This window comes from Lolium rigidum, chromosome 1 (genome assembly GCF_022539505.1).
Source record: "Lolium rigidum isolate FL_2022 chromosome 1, APGP_CSIRO_Lrig_0.1, whole genome shotgun sequence".
Classification (NCBI taxonomy): Eukaryota; Viridiplantae; Streptophyta; class Magnoliopsida; order Poales; family Poaceae; genus Lolium; species Lolium rigidum.
The window spans coordinates 217,139,373-217,156,467 of record NC_061508.1 but is presented as its reverse complement, the minus strand read 5'-3'; the positions used below and the strand labels follow the sequence as shown (position 1 = coordinate 217,156,467).

The 17,095-nt window shown below is 42.7% G+C and overlaps 2 protein-coding genes across 2 annotated transcripts; both read left to right on the top strand.

Annotated features, from left to right (window-relative positions):
* The first annotated feature begins 6,341 nt into the window (after positions 1-6,341).
* Positions 6,342-12,223, top strand: LOC124690058 (organelle RRM domain-containing protein 2, mitochondrial-like). Its single transcript, XM_047223500.1, has 4 exons — positions 6,342-6,538; positions 8,083-8,151; positions 8,232-8,338; positions 11,703-12,223. Exons 1-4 carry the CDS (start codon positions 6,373-6,375, stop codon positions 11,820-11,822), a joined length of 462 nt encoding a protein of 153 aa, XP_047079456.1. The 5' UTR covers positions 6,342-6,372; the 3' UTR covers positions 11,823-12,223.
* Positions 12,224-15,981: 3,758 nt separating this feature from the next.
* LOC124690047 lies at positions 15,982-16,825 on the top strand. The gene is made up of 2 exons (XM_047223492.1): positions 15,982-16,533; positions 16,618-16,825. Exons 1-2 carry the CDS (start codon positions 16,235-16,237, stop codon positions 16,673-16,675), a joined length of 357 nt encoding a protein of 118 aa, XP_047079448.1. The 5' UTR covers positions 15,982-16,234; the 3' UTR covers positions 16,676-16,825.
* The last annotated feature ends 270 nt before the right edge of the window (positions 16,826-17,095 follow it).

Sequence of the window (17,095 nt, the reverse complement as noted above, 5' to 3'; positions counted from 1 at the left end):
AGTGGGATTTGTCCATCCCGATGACGGATAGATATACTCTGGGCCCTCTCGGTGGAATGTCATCTGATTAGCTTGCAAGCATGTGACTTGGTCACAAGAGACGACATGTCACGGTACGAGTAAAGAGTACTTGTCGGAGACGAGGTTGAACAAGGTATGGAGATACCGATGATCAAACCTCGGACAAGTAAAATATCGCGTGACAAAGGGAATCGGTATCGTATATAAATGGTTCAATCGAACACTAAGTTATCGTTGAATGTGTGGGAGCCATTATGGATCTCCAGATCCCGCTATTGGTTATTGGTCGGAGAAGAGTCTCAACCATGTCTGCATAGTTCACGAACCGTAGGGTGACACACTTAAGGTTTGATGTCATTTTAAGTAGATATGGAATATGGAATGGAGTTCGAAGTTTTGTTCGGAGTCTCGAATGGGGTCCAGGACATCACGAGGAGGTCCGGAATGGTCCGGAGAATAAGATTCATATATAGGAAGTCATTTTCTAAGTTTGAAAATGATCCGGTGTATTTATGGAAGGTTCTAGAAGGTTCTAGAAAAGTCTGGAGGAAATCACCATGGAAGGTGGAGTCCCGGAGGGACTCCACCTAGCTTGGCCGGCCAGCCAAAGGGAGGAGGAGTCCCAGGTGGACTCCACCTAAGGGGGCTGGCCACCCCACCAAAGGGAAAGGGGAGAGTCCCACCCCAAGTAGGATTCGTCCATATGGCAGTTTTTGAATTGGGGTCTTATTCGAAGACTTGGGCAAACCCTTGGGGGTTCCACCTATATAATGAGGAGGAGAGGGAGGGGGCAGCCCATGAATTGGCCGCACCACCTAGGGCTCCCTTGGCCGGCGCCCTAGCCCCCACTCTCTCTCTCAAACCCTAGCACACCTCCCTCCTCATACACCTCCCACGGCGCTTAGGCGAAGCCCTGCCGGAGTTCTCCACCACCACCGACACCACGCCGTCGTGCTGTTGGGATTCCGAGGAGGATCTACTACTTCTGCTGCCCGCTGGAACGGGGAGAAGGACGTCGTCATCAACACCGAACGTGTGACCGAGTACGGAGGTGCTGCCCGACTGTGGCACCGTCAAGATCTTCTATGCGCATTTGAAAGCGGCAAGTGATCGACTACAGCAACAACGAGATCTAATCTCGTAGGCTTTGGAAATCTTCGAGGGTTAGTCTCATGATCTTCTCGTTGCTCCCATCTTCTAGATTGCATCTTGGCTTGTTATTCGTTCTTGCGGTAGGAAATTTTTTGTTTTCTATGCTACGAATCCCATCATTCCCTTCTTCATCAACAAAAATATCAGGCCATCTTTCAAGACACTATATTTTTATTGCTTCATATACTATGTGTTGTTCTTGGAGCGTCTTTATTTTTGTTTTTCGTTTTATTTTGTTTTGTTTTCTCTAATCAACTTGGTTGGATCCTAGCATTCTCGTGTGTGAGAGAGACACGCTCCGCTTTTTCATGTGAATACTCGTATTGTTCACTTATATTTGTTGAGTATTCTTGTCTAGCTACTGCAATGCTTTTAGCTCCTGTTTTTCATGCATCTCTTGTTCAGAGCTTGTTAGTTTTCTTTATTTAGTTATGATTAGCTCTCTGGTCTTTATTGATTATTATCTATGAGAGTTATTTCAAATAAATTGATTGGTGTTGGAGAAGAGTAAAATATTTCATGCTTATAGTGGTACAAAAGGAAGCTTGTTTAGACTGTGGCTTAGACTTTAGCATGTCATGTTAGATGTTATTTTAATTATATGCTTAGTAATTATTGTTGTAGCATGACTTGTCTCAAATAGCTGAGAGTGCTTAATATGCCATTAAAAGAATCATGTGTTGTTTCCATCATACAAAAGCATAATATTGTGGTATTCTCCTTTGATGCTTTATTTGGGTTGAGTTAGCACATGCTTACACCATGCTATGACTACAAACCAGTCACCTCAAGCCTCTATGATCATTTATTTTTTGACTTGTAATATCACGTTATGCTTTGATTAATAATGTTTTGTCGCTATGCATGATTATGGCCATTATTGCTCTCTTAGTTGGTCACTCCTAGTCTTTTGCTAGCCTTCACCTGTACTGAGTATGAGCTCTACTAGTGCATCCAACTCCCAAAAACCAAAGTTTGCCAATTGTGTCCACCATACCTACCTATATGTGGTATTTCACGGCCACTCCAAAGTAAATTGCTTGTATGCTACCTTTATAATCTTCAAAAGCTATTACATTTTTGTGTTCATGTTTTAGCTCATGAGGAAGTGTTGGGTGCTTTATTGTCTCTTTCATGTTTATTTGGCTTCACGCCTTGACTAGAATGCATAATGTGCTAGTCCCTAATATTGCAAAAAAGAGTAGTTAAACGGGTGACCAACCCACTAAATATAAAATAAGCAAATAATCAAATAAATTTCCTAACACTATGGGCTTGAGAAATCATGAACTTAGCTTGTGCAAACAAAGGAGAAGAGGAACTTTATTGTTCTCTCTATGGGAGACGCTCTTGAAGCCATTAAACATGAAAGGATGATAAATAATTTGATGTCATTCGTTGACATAGACATACATACCTCTCAAAATTATATGTTCAACACCTCTGTTTTATTCAAAATAAAAAGCTCTAGCACATGAGTAATATTGCTTCCCTCTGCGCATGGCCTTCTTTTAATTTTGTGTTGAGTCTTCATCTTCTAACTTTATGCACCAATTAAGAGAGCATAGTTGTCATTCTGAGTATAATGTACATAGTCCCAAGATTTATTATTGATTGATTCATAATTATGTTATTGCTTGTTCTCAAACTATTTGTATCTAGTCACCCTTTAAACTTTAAAGGTGTCCTATGCATTTATGTTTTGCTATTCCATGAAGGACAAGTTGAATACACTTTGCTATGTTTTCTCTATGCTAAAAAACAAACAGTTGCTTTTAGTGCACTACGATCTTTTGTTTGAGTTACTTCTCATGTTGTAACATAGTTGCTAAGTTTCATTGTTAGAATTATATATCTATCGTGCCTATGTTTAGAATACTTTGACCCCATCTTACAATGCTTTTACAATAACTTGATCAAGATTGTGTTGGTTGCATGTCACTTCAAAAATTATTTTTGTTATCACTTACCTACTCGAGGACGAGCAGGAGTTAAGCTTGGGGATACTGATAAGTTGCAAACGTATCTATAATTTTTGATGCTCCATGCTTATTTTACACCAATTTCTATTTGTTTTGCTTACACTTCGTGGCATTTTTGCATTTTCTGGAAATAACCTAGTGCTAGTTGCTGTTTTATGCTGTTTTTGTATTTTAGAAAAGTTGTACAGGAAATATTCTCGGAATTAGACGAAACGAAAGCCAAACCTCCTAATTTTCCCAACACGGAGACGGAGTACAAAGCAGAGACGGAGGAGGGCGCCGAGGTGGCCACACCATGCCATGGCACAGGCCCACCTCTGGCCCCGCCTGGCTATGGTGCGGGCCCCTCGAGCGCCCACCGACCTTGTCCTTCTGCCTATATATTGCCTTCGACGCAAAAACCCTAAATACCAGAGTCATATTCCGCGAAAAGTTCCGCAGCTCCGCCGCCATCGAAGACAAGTTTTGGGGGTCAGAAGTTCCTATTCCGCACCCTGCCGGGACGGGGATTGACCCCCGAAGCCATCTCCATCAACTCCACCACCTCCACTTTGACTCCATGATGGTTTGTGTGTAGTTCTCCCATGGACTACGGGTTCTTGGCTGTAGCTAGTTGGTACTCTCTCTCATGTACTTTAATACAATGATCTCATGAGCTGCCTTACATGATTGAGATCCATATGATGTAATTGGTGTTGTGTTTGTTAGGATCCGATAAATTGTGGAATTGTGATCAGATTGTTCATCATGTTATCATACTATTGTTTATTTAAGATCTTGCATGCTCTCCGGTACTTGTGGTTACCCTGATCGAGTAGTTGCCTGTATCTCCAAGAGGGAGTATTTTTGCTAGATAGTGGGTTCAGTCTCCATTTAATCTGGGGGAGTGACAACAACCTCTAAGGTTGTGGATGTGTTGTTGCCACTGATTCTCTCTTCTTAGAGAGCTTGAGAGTGAAATGAGTGGGCCGGCCAAAGAAGACCACTATGGAAGTGAAAGGGGAGGGCAAGAGCGGTTCGAAGGTCAATGAAATGGGTGAAGTTCCCTTGGCAAATAGGGACCGACCCATGTTCAATCACTGAAGTGTGGTTGAGTGAGATGATCCGCAACCAACAAATGATTTGCCATTGTCTCTAAATCACTGTATGAATTCGTTTTTTATTTATATATGAGAACTAGAGAGTTCACTAGCGCAGTGAAAGGAGTTGAATTTCTCGTGAACTTCTGCCAGTTGAATCAAATGTGTTTGTTATAGTACGCCTTCCTTCTTCTTTACTGAACCTATGGAATTTTTCCACTTAGCAGCTTCCGCACGAAGTCTAAAACAATAATGTTTTGTCCAAGGATAATTGTGTTGTTTACATTATGCACTTTACTTAATGCAATAATATGTTGCTTGCAACTTCATACTGAAAGGGGTGCGGATGCTTGGATTATTTAGGCACATATGCATGCTGGATAGCGGTCTGTGTATCATGTTGTAATGCCAATTAAATGCTACAGTAAATTTTATCTTATCATAGCCTGCATTCTCATGCCTCACAATTATCAATTGCCCAACTGTAATTTGTTCATCCAACACATGTTATTTGTTTGGAGAGTTACCACTAGTGTAGATAGCTGGGAACCCCGGTCCTTCTATCAGTCAACTACGCACTGAAATATTTTATGGTGTCATTGGCTCTATGTTACTGGTACTGCTGTTGTCTTACTATTACTATTGCTCTCATATTACTGTTGCTTTCACACACCCCTGTTACTAGTGCTTTTTCAGGTGCAGCTGAATTGACAACTCAGTTGTTAAGGCTTATAAGTATTTTTTTCCCCTTGTGTCCAATCAATAAATTTGGGTTTTACTTCCCTCAAAGACTGTTGCGATCCCCTATACTTGTGGGTCATCAGCGGTGAGAAGCAGGATGGCGACTGGTGTAGTGGAAGATGCCAGCACCTGCTACGACTCGTTGATGGATGCTAAACTTCGTCCCCTTGGTTGCTATGGTGTAGTGGGGTACAAAAATAATAGTTTGGTTGTTTTGTTTTTTAAAAATTAGAGCTAAACCGGTTTGATTTTTGGCACATGTGCCAAGGGTGGAGTAATTTCACAATTAAAAGTAGTAAAACTTTACATTTTCGGTATGCGGTGTTTATTAGCAAACGTACCGCAAAATTATAATGGTACTAGGTAAAGATAATTCGAGTGATGTGTTTCGGCAAAGATCAAAAAATAACGGTGTCTCCTAGCAAATTTTCACTTGCAACTAAGGTCTACTTTATCTATAAAGCTAGGGCCAAGGCATTTCAGAACCCGGGTGTAGTTGCTCGTGGTTGCATAAAAAATTCTGAAAAATTGCTAATAAATTCAACAAAATATGAAATGTTTAGATAATGAATATGAATAAGTGTTCTAACTGCACACAAAAAATCTCAAAAAGACATATGTACTGGTTTGTGCAGAAAAGACAAATCCAAGTGATGTAAGAAACAAATCGGAATGATGTAAACAAATCTAGATATTCCAAATAACACCGCTTTTTCTTTTTTTTTTACACAGACCACTACATATTCTCTCGGAGATTCTTGGTGTGCACTTAGGATATATTTTATGTTCATTTTCTAAAAAAGATCAGATTTTTTGAATTTATTTACTATTTTTTTATTTTTTATTCAATCAGAGCATCTACACCCAAGTTCAAAACTGGTTTTTTGGTAAAATACCAATAAGTCTGACTTAAAAAAAGGGGGCTAGAAGTATACTACTACCTCCGTTTGAGGGAATAAGACGCACCCGTATTCCAAGACGAACTTTGACCAAATAAATTAGCAACAAAATCTTAATTATATTGTGTGTACTACCTCCGGACGTTATTAATTGACGCACCCAACCGCTAATGACATGTATGGGCAGGCCTTCCTCTGTGTCGATTAAATCTGACCGGAGGGAGTAATTTATATCACTGGATTCATATTAAAAATACTTTCTAATGATGCTAATTTTAAACCGACAGTTTTTATATATTTTTAAAAATTGTAACCAAAGAAAAAGAAAGCAAAACGAGGCCGTTTTATTCTTTGATTTACGAAGGGGGTACTATAGTCATTCCTAGTCCACGACCTAACGCGCTCTTAAACCCCACGAAGGGAAAGAGGAAGGAAAATCTCAATCCCTAACCCCTCTCGCAAGCCTTTTCCCCAGTCAAAGACATCCCGGCGGCGGCGATGGCGGCGGCGGCGGCGGTGGCAAGGTCCGGGCTCCGGCGCATGTTCTCCATCTCCGAATTCGCGACGCCGAGCCCGCGCATGTTCTCAATCCCGGCCTTCGCGCCGCCGAACCCACCGACGCCTCCCCCGAAGGCTGACCCCTCAAGCAACCTCTTCGTCTCCGGTACTATTCTTTCCCCCTCCTTTCCATTCCGGTCCCGTAACCACTCTCAGGCCATGGTCCCTGCCAGAGATTCAGCCCGAGAGCACGCATCTGGGCGCTGCGAAATGGTCTCGCGGTCTTAAAATTTTGATCCCAGTGGTTAGTGTGAGATAGCCCTTATTTGGACCGTGCTATTCTTCAGTGATGGCTTAATTACGTGCTTACATGTGGGAAATCAGAGAATTATTGTGGTCCCACGGGTACAAAGTTATCAGAGCAAACCATGTTTGTTTCTTATTTGGGACTCGGCCTAACTTTATACTAGATCTGCTCTGCTAGATTTGCAGCAACGAGTTAGGAGATGTGATGCTGATTCACTTTCTTCTTCTATGTAAACTCCATTAAAAAACATGTAGAGTAACCTTAGCACACTCATGTTATTTTTATTCATCTGATGCTACAAGTGCGCTGATATTTTGTTAAACCTCATTTGGGAATGGTCCAACCATCCTCATCTCCACCACACTCCATATATAGCCAAAAATACTACTGCAGCTATGTTTGCTAAAATTGCACACATTTGATATTCTGATTTTAGGCCAAGTGTTGTGCAATTTGAGGTGACTGAATTTCAGACAACTGAGAATTAGCATAACTTCCTGAAATGTTTAGTGGAAGGATTATGTAAGGGTACCGAGTGTTTGACTACGGGAAATCAACTCCTATGTTGCAGATTCCTTCCTGAGTAACTACAGAACATATAGTGAGTTTAACTGGTTATCAGAGAGCACGTTGCATAGATAGGGCATCAAGTTAGTCATGTACTTAAATCCAACCTCATTTTGGTCAAACCAGTAGTACATCCCAAAACGAACCATGACACTATTGATTTTCTGCTCTAATGGGCTATGGAGTTATATAACTGAGCTAAGGCATAACACCACATCAATATGAGTTTAAAGGAGCGTCCATATCTCTAAATCACAAAACTTATTTACATAGTGCAACAAGACCATACTTTCGACATCTCAGCTTTAGAGTTTTACCATCTTTGTTATCGATTCATCCTACACAAAGCTGATAAACCAAGGGGCTGTTTGGATTGAGACCCGATGCGACCTGCCAAAATTTGTCAGCCAAAGTTTTGGTGCAGGATTTTTCCGCCCAACCCGCCCATGAATTGGCTTAAAAATGCATTGGCAGAAGGGGCTGGTTTTGGCTTGCCAAATATTTGGAGCCCAACCAAGTATCACCGAAATGTCGCGGGCGTGCCATTGGCGCAGAACCAGATGCACCCCAAGCAAGCATCCTATGAGGCTCACTTGTAGCCCGTACAGCTGCACCATATGAAGCCAAGATGGTTATAGCGATGTGATTCTTCAATCTTTCATTTATTCGTGACAAAACTTGTTGAATTTGTTCAGTTTCTAGTACTGCTTTCCTTATTTTACTGTCTTCTATTGCACAGCTCAAAGTTTGTCCTTGTGCCCCTTTTTAGCTTATTTTCATCTTAGCCTTGTGGTGCCCACAACATCTGAATTCTCATACTAATAATTATGATTTAGGGTTAAGCAAGCGTACAACAACTGATGGACTTAGAGAAGCTTTTGCAAAGTTTGGGGAAGTTGTACAGGGTATGAGTTTAAAATTTCAATTGTAGTAATACTTCACCGGCATTATACTTGATGGTTCTCACTCTTGTATCTAAATGCAGCTCGAGTTGTCACAGATCGTGTCACTGGTTTTTCTAAGGGGTTTGGCTTTGTAAGGTATGCTACTGTTGAAGATGCAACTAGAGGAATAGAAGGAATGGACGGAAAAGTAAGGCTTCTTATTATTCTTATTGGTCCATTTCTGTGGATTTCTCATTGTATTGATTTCCTGTTTTCTCCCTTCTTGGTCTAATGGTTCTGTGGTTTTCTTTTATTCTCTCGTTCATCGAGTCTGCCTCACTTAGTGCAATACTTGGTGCTACCCACTTGGCCAGTGTTAGCCAGTCATAGTGCAGTATTTCTCCCCACTAACTGGTTTTATTTCTTTTCTTCTTCTCTCTTTTAGTATCTATGCATGTGGTTGTGCTATATAATAGATTTGCGAGAGCATAGCATGGTTCAAGATTCTAATGCATGTCTTTTCACAAAAAAGGCTAGTTCTGTACTTAGTTGAGATTCATTCGGAAATGAAAATGAACTCACACTGTCTTTCACTGCTGCCTGTACAGCTCTGTATGCTCCATGCCTCTGTGTAGTTTAAGCGCAAAATGGCCACACAACCTTTTTACCTGCAGCAGGGTTGTCATTCTGAGACCTATTGTCTGATGCCATGTAGTAACTCTGAGAACATATGGTCTGAGCGAAAATCATTAGGAGCTTCAGGGTTATGGAGCCTGTTTTAATATCTATTCTGAAAGGAAATTTGGGGCACATATATTGTTGTGGACTTAATCCACAACGGGTGCAGAAGATAGCCAGACGGCGTGGCTACGAGGGTTTGGGAAGACATAGGTTGAGAAGAGAGAATAACCAGGGATATATTAGATTGATTCTTGCTTGTCCCAAACATGGATACACGCCATCCTTATATAAGGGCTGCTCAAGCCCTTGACCTCTCCTAATACGATTAGGCCTATTAGACCTTTCCTTATACAACTAGACTCTTTCCTAATCCTATACCTTCCAAAAGGACTCTCCTCCTGTATGTTGCAAGTCCATGCCAACCACGTGACCATCTCTTTCTGTAATACGGACATCCTGGTGACCTGACCTGGTCTTGTTGTTGTCTGGCCGGCCGTAATGAAACTAGGGCTGCTTTGATGTCATGTACTGACGTCCACAACACTACAACCCTCTCGGATAAGCAGTTTGTCCTCAAGCTGCAGGGTGGCGGCCATGGCTGCAGACCCAGATTACCCCATGTTGATGACAAATTGTAACGATGTTGTTGAGTCTGGCCAACGGAATAATTACTTTTAAAATATATTTCTTGATAGGAGAAGGATCCTGACTTTATTCTGTCTCCTATCCAAAATCCAAATCCTGCTGAAAATGTATTTTCTGTCCTCCTGGATCGAATACATGGAAACAGGCATACACACAACTTCCTCTCAACCATAACCATCTCCACAGTTCCTTTGCCATGCAGTCTCCCTTTCCTTTCTTGTTTAAACTCCCTTTTAGATATTTCAAGTACCCTTTCATCCCTCCAGGACCGATCACAAGTTTATGCTTCATGCTCTAAATAAAGTAAAGGGATACCCGATGCAGCCAAAAGGAAAAAATCTAATTGATTTGGCCCAGCATAATGTCCCAATTCAGAACATGCAACTCTGTCTGATGTAGAGAACATGAGCGACTTTGCTAGGGTTAGCCCCACCACCAGCCTTGCTCCTTTGCACAGCTTGTGCCATCTTGCACCTCCGGCTGCACCAAACTCTGCGACAGATGCGCATGGCACGGCTGCTACACAAATATTTGCATCCAGCTCTACTGCTCTTGGATGCGTTCGTGTCACAGCCATTCCATTGGCTATGCCAACTGCCTTGGCCTCTACTGCACCTGCGCTCAGCTGGGCTGCTGCTATCGCTGTGTTTTCCTGTTCTTGTTGCAGTACCTCGGTTCCTGCTTCTTCTTCTTGTGCTTCTGCTACTGCTTCCTGGTCTAGTGTTTGTACCTCCACCGCATCTTGCTGTGTCACCGTGGACTTGGTTGTACTTGCACCTAATGAGCTGGAAGATACAGGGAGTAACTCGATTGAAAGCTGACAACAGCCATGGTAGATGTTCCGGCCCTGCAAATTTTCAAAAGCTCGTGCTGCATCCTGGTCTAAATCATATTCGATGAATGCCACGATCCTTGATCTTCCTGGGAAAATTTCAATGGTCTCCACAGCTCCATAAGGATCAAAAACTTGATGAAGCACGCTGTCTGTGATGGGACAAATAGCCTGATGAACTTTGACGCGGAGTATCCTTTGCGACATCTTCTCGGCAACGAAAGCCGTGGTGGTCGGCTCTGATACCAAATGTTGTGGACTTAGATCCACAACGGGATAACTACCGTGCAGAAGATAGCCACACGGCGTGGCTACGAGGGTTTGGGAAGACATAGGTTGAGAAGAGAGAATAACCAGGGATAGATTAGATTGATTCTTGCTTGTCCCAAACATGTATACATGCCATCCTTATATAAGGGATGCTCAAGCCCTTGACCTCTCCTGATACGATTAGGCCTATTAGACCTTTCCTTATACAACTAGACTCGTTCCTAATCCTATACCTTCCAAAAGGACTCTCCTCCTGTATGTTGCAAGTCCATGCCAACCACGTGACCATCTCTTTCTGTAATACGGACATCCTGGTGTCCTGACCTGGTCTTGTTGTTGTCCGGCTGGCCGTAATGAAACTAGGGCTGCTTTGATGTCATGTACTGACGTCCACAACATATATACTAATATTATAAGAGATATGAACTATTATACATGTCTTGTCCATGCAAGGAGTGCAAAAGAGCAGAAGGGCCCATAGCACACCTTTTTCATGACATTTTAACTCCACCCATCCATTTCCGGAGCATCCTGACTACCAATTCCATCCAGGGAATCAGAGTGCTATAATTCAAGTTGGTTCTTCTCTCTAAATACCGCCGATGTTTAATACACATTAAGAATATCAGACACTAAGTGCAGCATCACCTCCATTCTATGTGGGCTTCACTTGACTAGCTACCTGTATCCAAAGCATCAGTTTCAAATAATTACGGAAAGACCATCCAGAAAACAACACACATAATTCATAGTTTTGTTTTTATCTACTGGGTGTTAGCGTTACACTCTTTCTAGTTGTTGAACAAGAATTATATGCTCCCACTGACTTTATGAAGAATGCAAGAATGCAGTAGTTATTAACTGATGGACGACACTTGGTTCCCTTCATTCTGGATAATTATTTCCTTATAAGTTTGTGCCCTAGTGACCCTACTTACATTTTATTACTTTAGTAATTAGCTGAGATGCTTTAAACTATTGCATATTGATTTAAGAAAAAAACTGTATATTTTCCTTAGTTCGATTGTCTGAAAGGGGATCAATGGTCCATTTGCACTCATGCATAGAGCCTTGCTGCTATGATTGTGTAGTAATATGGGAATTAGTTTTCTTTAATTTTTGACACAACTTTATTTATGTGCAGTTTCTCGATGGATGGGTTATTTTTGCTGAATATGCTAGACCCAGACCACCGATGGGAGAGCCGACTTCTCAGTCGCAACAATCATGGGGCCCTCCATCTGGTTCATGGGGTAGTAGATGAAGGGATGATCATTCTGTCTGGCTGTGGGTCTGACAGCGTATCAACTAGCCATCGCGTTCTACACTTAGATTATACCTATATCGTGTTGTCCCAGGTGTGAACACCCCTGTCTGATCCAATATTCTTGTCGTGTTGGACTGGTCGTTTGCGGCTTCCACATGGAGCTGCACCCGTCGAACCGAATATGGACCAGACATGTATTACTGTCAGCGTGCAACAGACACGGAACAGCTTCAGGCCATTGCCAATAATCTTATCCTTCTTGTTCCTAAAGGTGTTGGTACTATGTCAGAGTAGTGTCCCTTTTATTTGAACTGTCGCAGCCCTTCGCTGGTGGCATGTGCAGCTCATGTACTGGATAATGACTTACTGCTTGGAATAAGAACACGTTTGCAAGCGAATCTGGAACCGAATTCCCCATGATCTAATCTGTTCTGCTGATGGTGACGTGAATCTGCACAGCGCACGAGCCTGTGGATTGCTGCTGTTCTCTTGATCTGGATTTGATCTTATCTGAACTATCATCTGTACAATTGTCCTGGTGTTTCCTGGTCTGTACTTTGTACTGTATAAGTGTATGTCTTGTTTGTCCTCTGTTCCTTTGTACACCTGTCCCTTGGTGGGTGTACCTACGGTTACCGATGGTATGAAATGTCTGTTGAGGACATGGTGTCCCTTTCTAGGCGTTCATTCCTATCGGAGTAAGCTAGCATTGACTGTGCAGCTCATGAACTTTGCTTACCTGAAACCTGATGGAGATAGCAGGCTGCAATGCTTACTCACCCACCTGAAGCCTGGAAGCTTGCCTGCCCTCCCCGGCGCCTGTGTTCCGACCCCGGTGGCTGACACTATCACAGCCACGCCTGTGAGCCAACGACCCAACAGCAGCGACGCTGATGCGTGCTTTCGTGTCTATCATAATATCTGCTCCATCGAGAAGTGTCATCATAATATCTGCTCCATCGAGAACCAACCTGAGGTTGGATGGTTAGAGGGTGGTTGTACCCTCAGTCCACTAGAGTTTAAATTCTAGGTTTGACATGTGTGTCTCATAAAGATGGAATATTTATTTAGTGGGAGACGATGTTCCTGTCTACAGCGAGGCATTTATGATGACTTCGTCAATTTCAAGATCCAGTCCGCTGGTTCAGTCTTCCGAAGGTGCTCATAGAAGGTAGGGTGTGCGTGTGTACATCCTTAAGGGTGGGTATATGTGTGTGTATGGACCGCCTGCGTTTATACTACGTTTCTCAAAAAAAAAAAAAAATCTGCTCCATCTGTAAACGCTGGGCATCTACTGTTTTGTGGCGGCTGTAAAACCTGACCAAAGTTTACGTGGAAGCCTCCAAGGAAGCGGCCGCGGCCACAGGATCTTTCGTCGTCGTCGCCGTCGGCATGTCGGGAGGATCGCGCTTAGCTCGAGTGCCTTTTACTGCGCGGGCGACGGCAGCCTCAGGGGCTGCTTTCAAATGGAGGAGACGGCGAGAGGTGCCCTGGGACGCAGGGAAGCCGCCGCGTCGCGCCACGTTTGGTGGTCTCCTTGCGGTTTATGCAGGCCATCTGTCTAATCTAATCCGATCTATCCGTTTATTGTGTGTATGAAAGGCGTCTGAATTAATTGGGCTTAAATGTGTCTATGCCAACAGTGCCGAGAACCAAACCCAATTTTTCGTCCTAAATTTCTGGAGAAGTTTATTTTTATTTTCAAACAGTATCTTACATATTTTTATTTTCAGACAATATCATACACAAGTATCATGCATATGATACTAGTTTATGATATCGTCCCTATAATACATAATACTATCATAAAGTAGTATATCACAGTTTCATTATATTTAGTGTTTTGTAGAGTCTTAATGCAATTTGTGCATGTGATGTATTTGCTTTCAAGTTTTCTAGTGTTCCACGCTATATACCTATGACACCACTCACATCTCTTACCTCATTAAATGTAGATACAAAATGTAAGCAGCTCAACACACCTAAGTTTTATTATGATATTTCTTACTAACGTCTCCTATTGTGGAGTAACATAGGTAGTATTATGTGTTCTGATGCAATATCAACTTGGTTTATCGGAAACATGACAGTGTTAAATGTGAAAAGAGAGTATTCTAGTGTCATACCATGACAGAATAACATAGCACATCTTAAGAAAAGTGGTAATATGACTCATACAAATCAATAAATGAAGCTATATATAATATGCACCAAAGGAGTACTAAAATATACTGGATGATCTAATTTTATGATAGTGTCCCGAATATGTAATAGTGTAATGCTGCCACAGGTAGTAATTTTGAGAAGCTTCAATAGAAATGGTCTAATTTTGTGATGAATGTTCTGTTTAATATTTTTATTCGCTATTCCGAAAAAACATACCGTCAACAAATGTTCAACCTCTACCAAACAACGGTGTATTGTCTGATGTGTTAGTAAAACAAAGTCTATCACCAATGAGTATTTACTGACAGACACTACACCTGTTATTATTAAGGTTTCAGCATCCGCCAGTGGAGAGAAAATCTAGGATAATGTTTGATCTGATATCGCATAATCGATATCTTGTGGTTCTTGCAATTTGACATTCTCACTTAAAAGGTTCTTATTGCCAGTTTGCCACTCTACTAGTAAAGCCAAACCGTTTTTGGATGTGGCTAATTCTGAGTCAAATGATGTCATCGTCATGATTTTGTACTACACGAATAAAAGAAATTGTGTGAATATTCTTTTGAACTGCATAAATCATTTTTCTTCATTACAACCTAATTGCAACTTAAAAATCTCAGCTATAACTCGCTTGCAACTAAAAAATCACAGTTATGGCCCTACCGAAGATCTCAGTCCCAACCAACTTGTAGCTACAGATCATAAGTTGTAACCCCACTTGAAACCTATAAGACACACCTATCGCAGTACAAATCATACGGTTTTGGAGTTGAATGAGCTCTAACTTAATTCTCACTTGATTGTGAATGTACTAAATCTTAGTGACTCAGCCGCTTCTCGTGATTCATGTTATGTGTGAGTTGCACATAGGTTGCTACTAAGTTTTTTTTTTTCAAGAAATGAGCCTAACTCATTTGGTTAGAGATGCAGATGTACAAGCAGCCACCAGATTCAAATCCTTAGGGACACATATTTGAGTTCTTATTATTGTTAGAAAAATCATTGTAGGGATTTATCCTACCGTATTCACATAGGTTGCAACTAGGGTTGCAAACGAGTTGAGTTCGAGCGATTTACATTACGCTTAGCTCAGCTCGTCTTAAAATTTGGGCAAGCTTTGATTGAGTCGAGCGAAAGGTTGAGCCGTAAAGTTTGCTCATACTCAGCTTGTATCGATATCGAGTCGATCTCGAGCTAATTTTGACCTAAAATTGACAAGAAAATTTCCCATATTTGAACCCTTTCAAATGATTTTATCGCACATAGAAAAAGGAGAATATATGCTCACAACATTCAAGGTAACAAATTATCCTATTATTTTTATGATATTGCAAATTATTAGATATAATTATATTATTTCAAGCTAACGAGTTGAAATCGAGCAAGCTAGTGGTCGCTCAAGATCAAATCGTTTTTAGATCGAGGTACCTAAGACGCTTAACTTGACTCAATTTATTTTTGGATCGATCTCAAATCAAGATAAAAGACAAGTTGATATCGAGCCACTCAAGAGTCTTATGCTTTTTTTGCAGCCCTAGTTGCAGCTGAAAAAATATATCCATATCCGACGTTTAGCAAATCTACTGAGATGTACCCTCCTTCTAAAACCTCATGTTTCCGTACTCTCTTTCCAGAGCGCAACTACCGTACGTATTCGCTCAAACCAGATACGTACGCACGTAGACGGAATACGCCTCCTTCAAGCACGATCATGCCCGGGTCCACCACAACATCGACTTGGCTGGGCCCACATTCATACGCACCACAAGATCCAGTTGGTATCTACGGATCGACGGCGACTGAATTTTCCCTGTATTTTTTTTTAAAAAAAAAAAAAATTCCCTGTATTTTCTCTTCCCTCGAGAACTCCCTCTTCTGCCTGGCGCCCCGATTTTCACGTACGCTCCCGAGGCTGCCCCTGGCCATTCCGATAGGTAGCCAGGGCGTTTCAGTCATCTGCCACCCCCGCGAACCCTATAAATCACGCCCAACACGTGACACTGCAGATACGCTCTCGCCGGTAGTCGAGTGGTGGTCAGCTAGCGAGCTGAGGCCACTCGTAGGCAGTCCCGTGAATACACGGCGGCGCCGGCCGGCCGGTGATTTATTCGCCCCACTATCTAGAGCTAGGTTCTAGAGAGAGAATTCTTTACATCAGGAGAGATCTAGAGAGAGGGTAGAGGAGAGTTTTAGAGGGGCAGGGAGGGGCCAAGATAGAGGGGAGGGTGCGCAGGAAGCTGATGAGGCTCCTGTCGTTCGTGCCCTGCGGCTGCCGTGCTGGACCCATCGACGACGCGCCGCCTGCGGATCAGCTCCAGCAGCAGCAGGCTGCCGCCACCAGGGACGGAGGCGCCGCGGCGAGGAGGAGGCGGAGGAGGGCCAGGTCGCTGGGCGGCTCGCCGCAGTGGAGGCCGGCGCTCGGGGACATCTATGAGGGCGTTGCGGTGGACGCCGGCAAGGGCGCAGCGGGCGGTGGGCGCGTCGTCCCGGCCAGGCCCGGCGCCAGGGTGCTGCCCCGCGTGCACAGCCGCGAGTACCGGTGCAGACATATTCTCATCTCATCTCTTCTCTCTCTCGTGGCGCAATAGGTATTAATCGAACTTAATTACATGGATGAACACAGGCACATCGAGACGGCGTCGTCGATGCCGGCGTTCGCGCCGACGGCTTTCCTGTTCTGAAGGCATCGGCCGGTTGAAGACGACGACCACGACGAAAAGGAAGCACCAGAACCGGAAATCTGTATACAGATTGCTGTTACTGTCTACGTATTGCAGAACTAAGGATCTATACCGGGAATAAATCAGCTCCTTCGCGAGCTGGGTTAGTACTTAATTAGTACCTGAATTAACTACTCTGTCATCTATTGATGCCGCCTGTATATGTAGGTGTGATGTGTCTGTCTAGCCAGTCACTGTTGCCCTGCACAGCTGCAGTCTACATGCATCAAACCATGCATGAATGACCTTGTAAATCCTCAACCCGTCCAGCGCTCGTGGTGTGTAAATGTCATGTACATATATATGTTTAATGATTATTATAGCAGTTATAAATTGATTATATATGTTAATCGAAGCTGCCTCTCGGTGCCATCACCACGT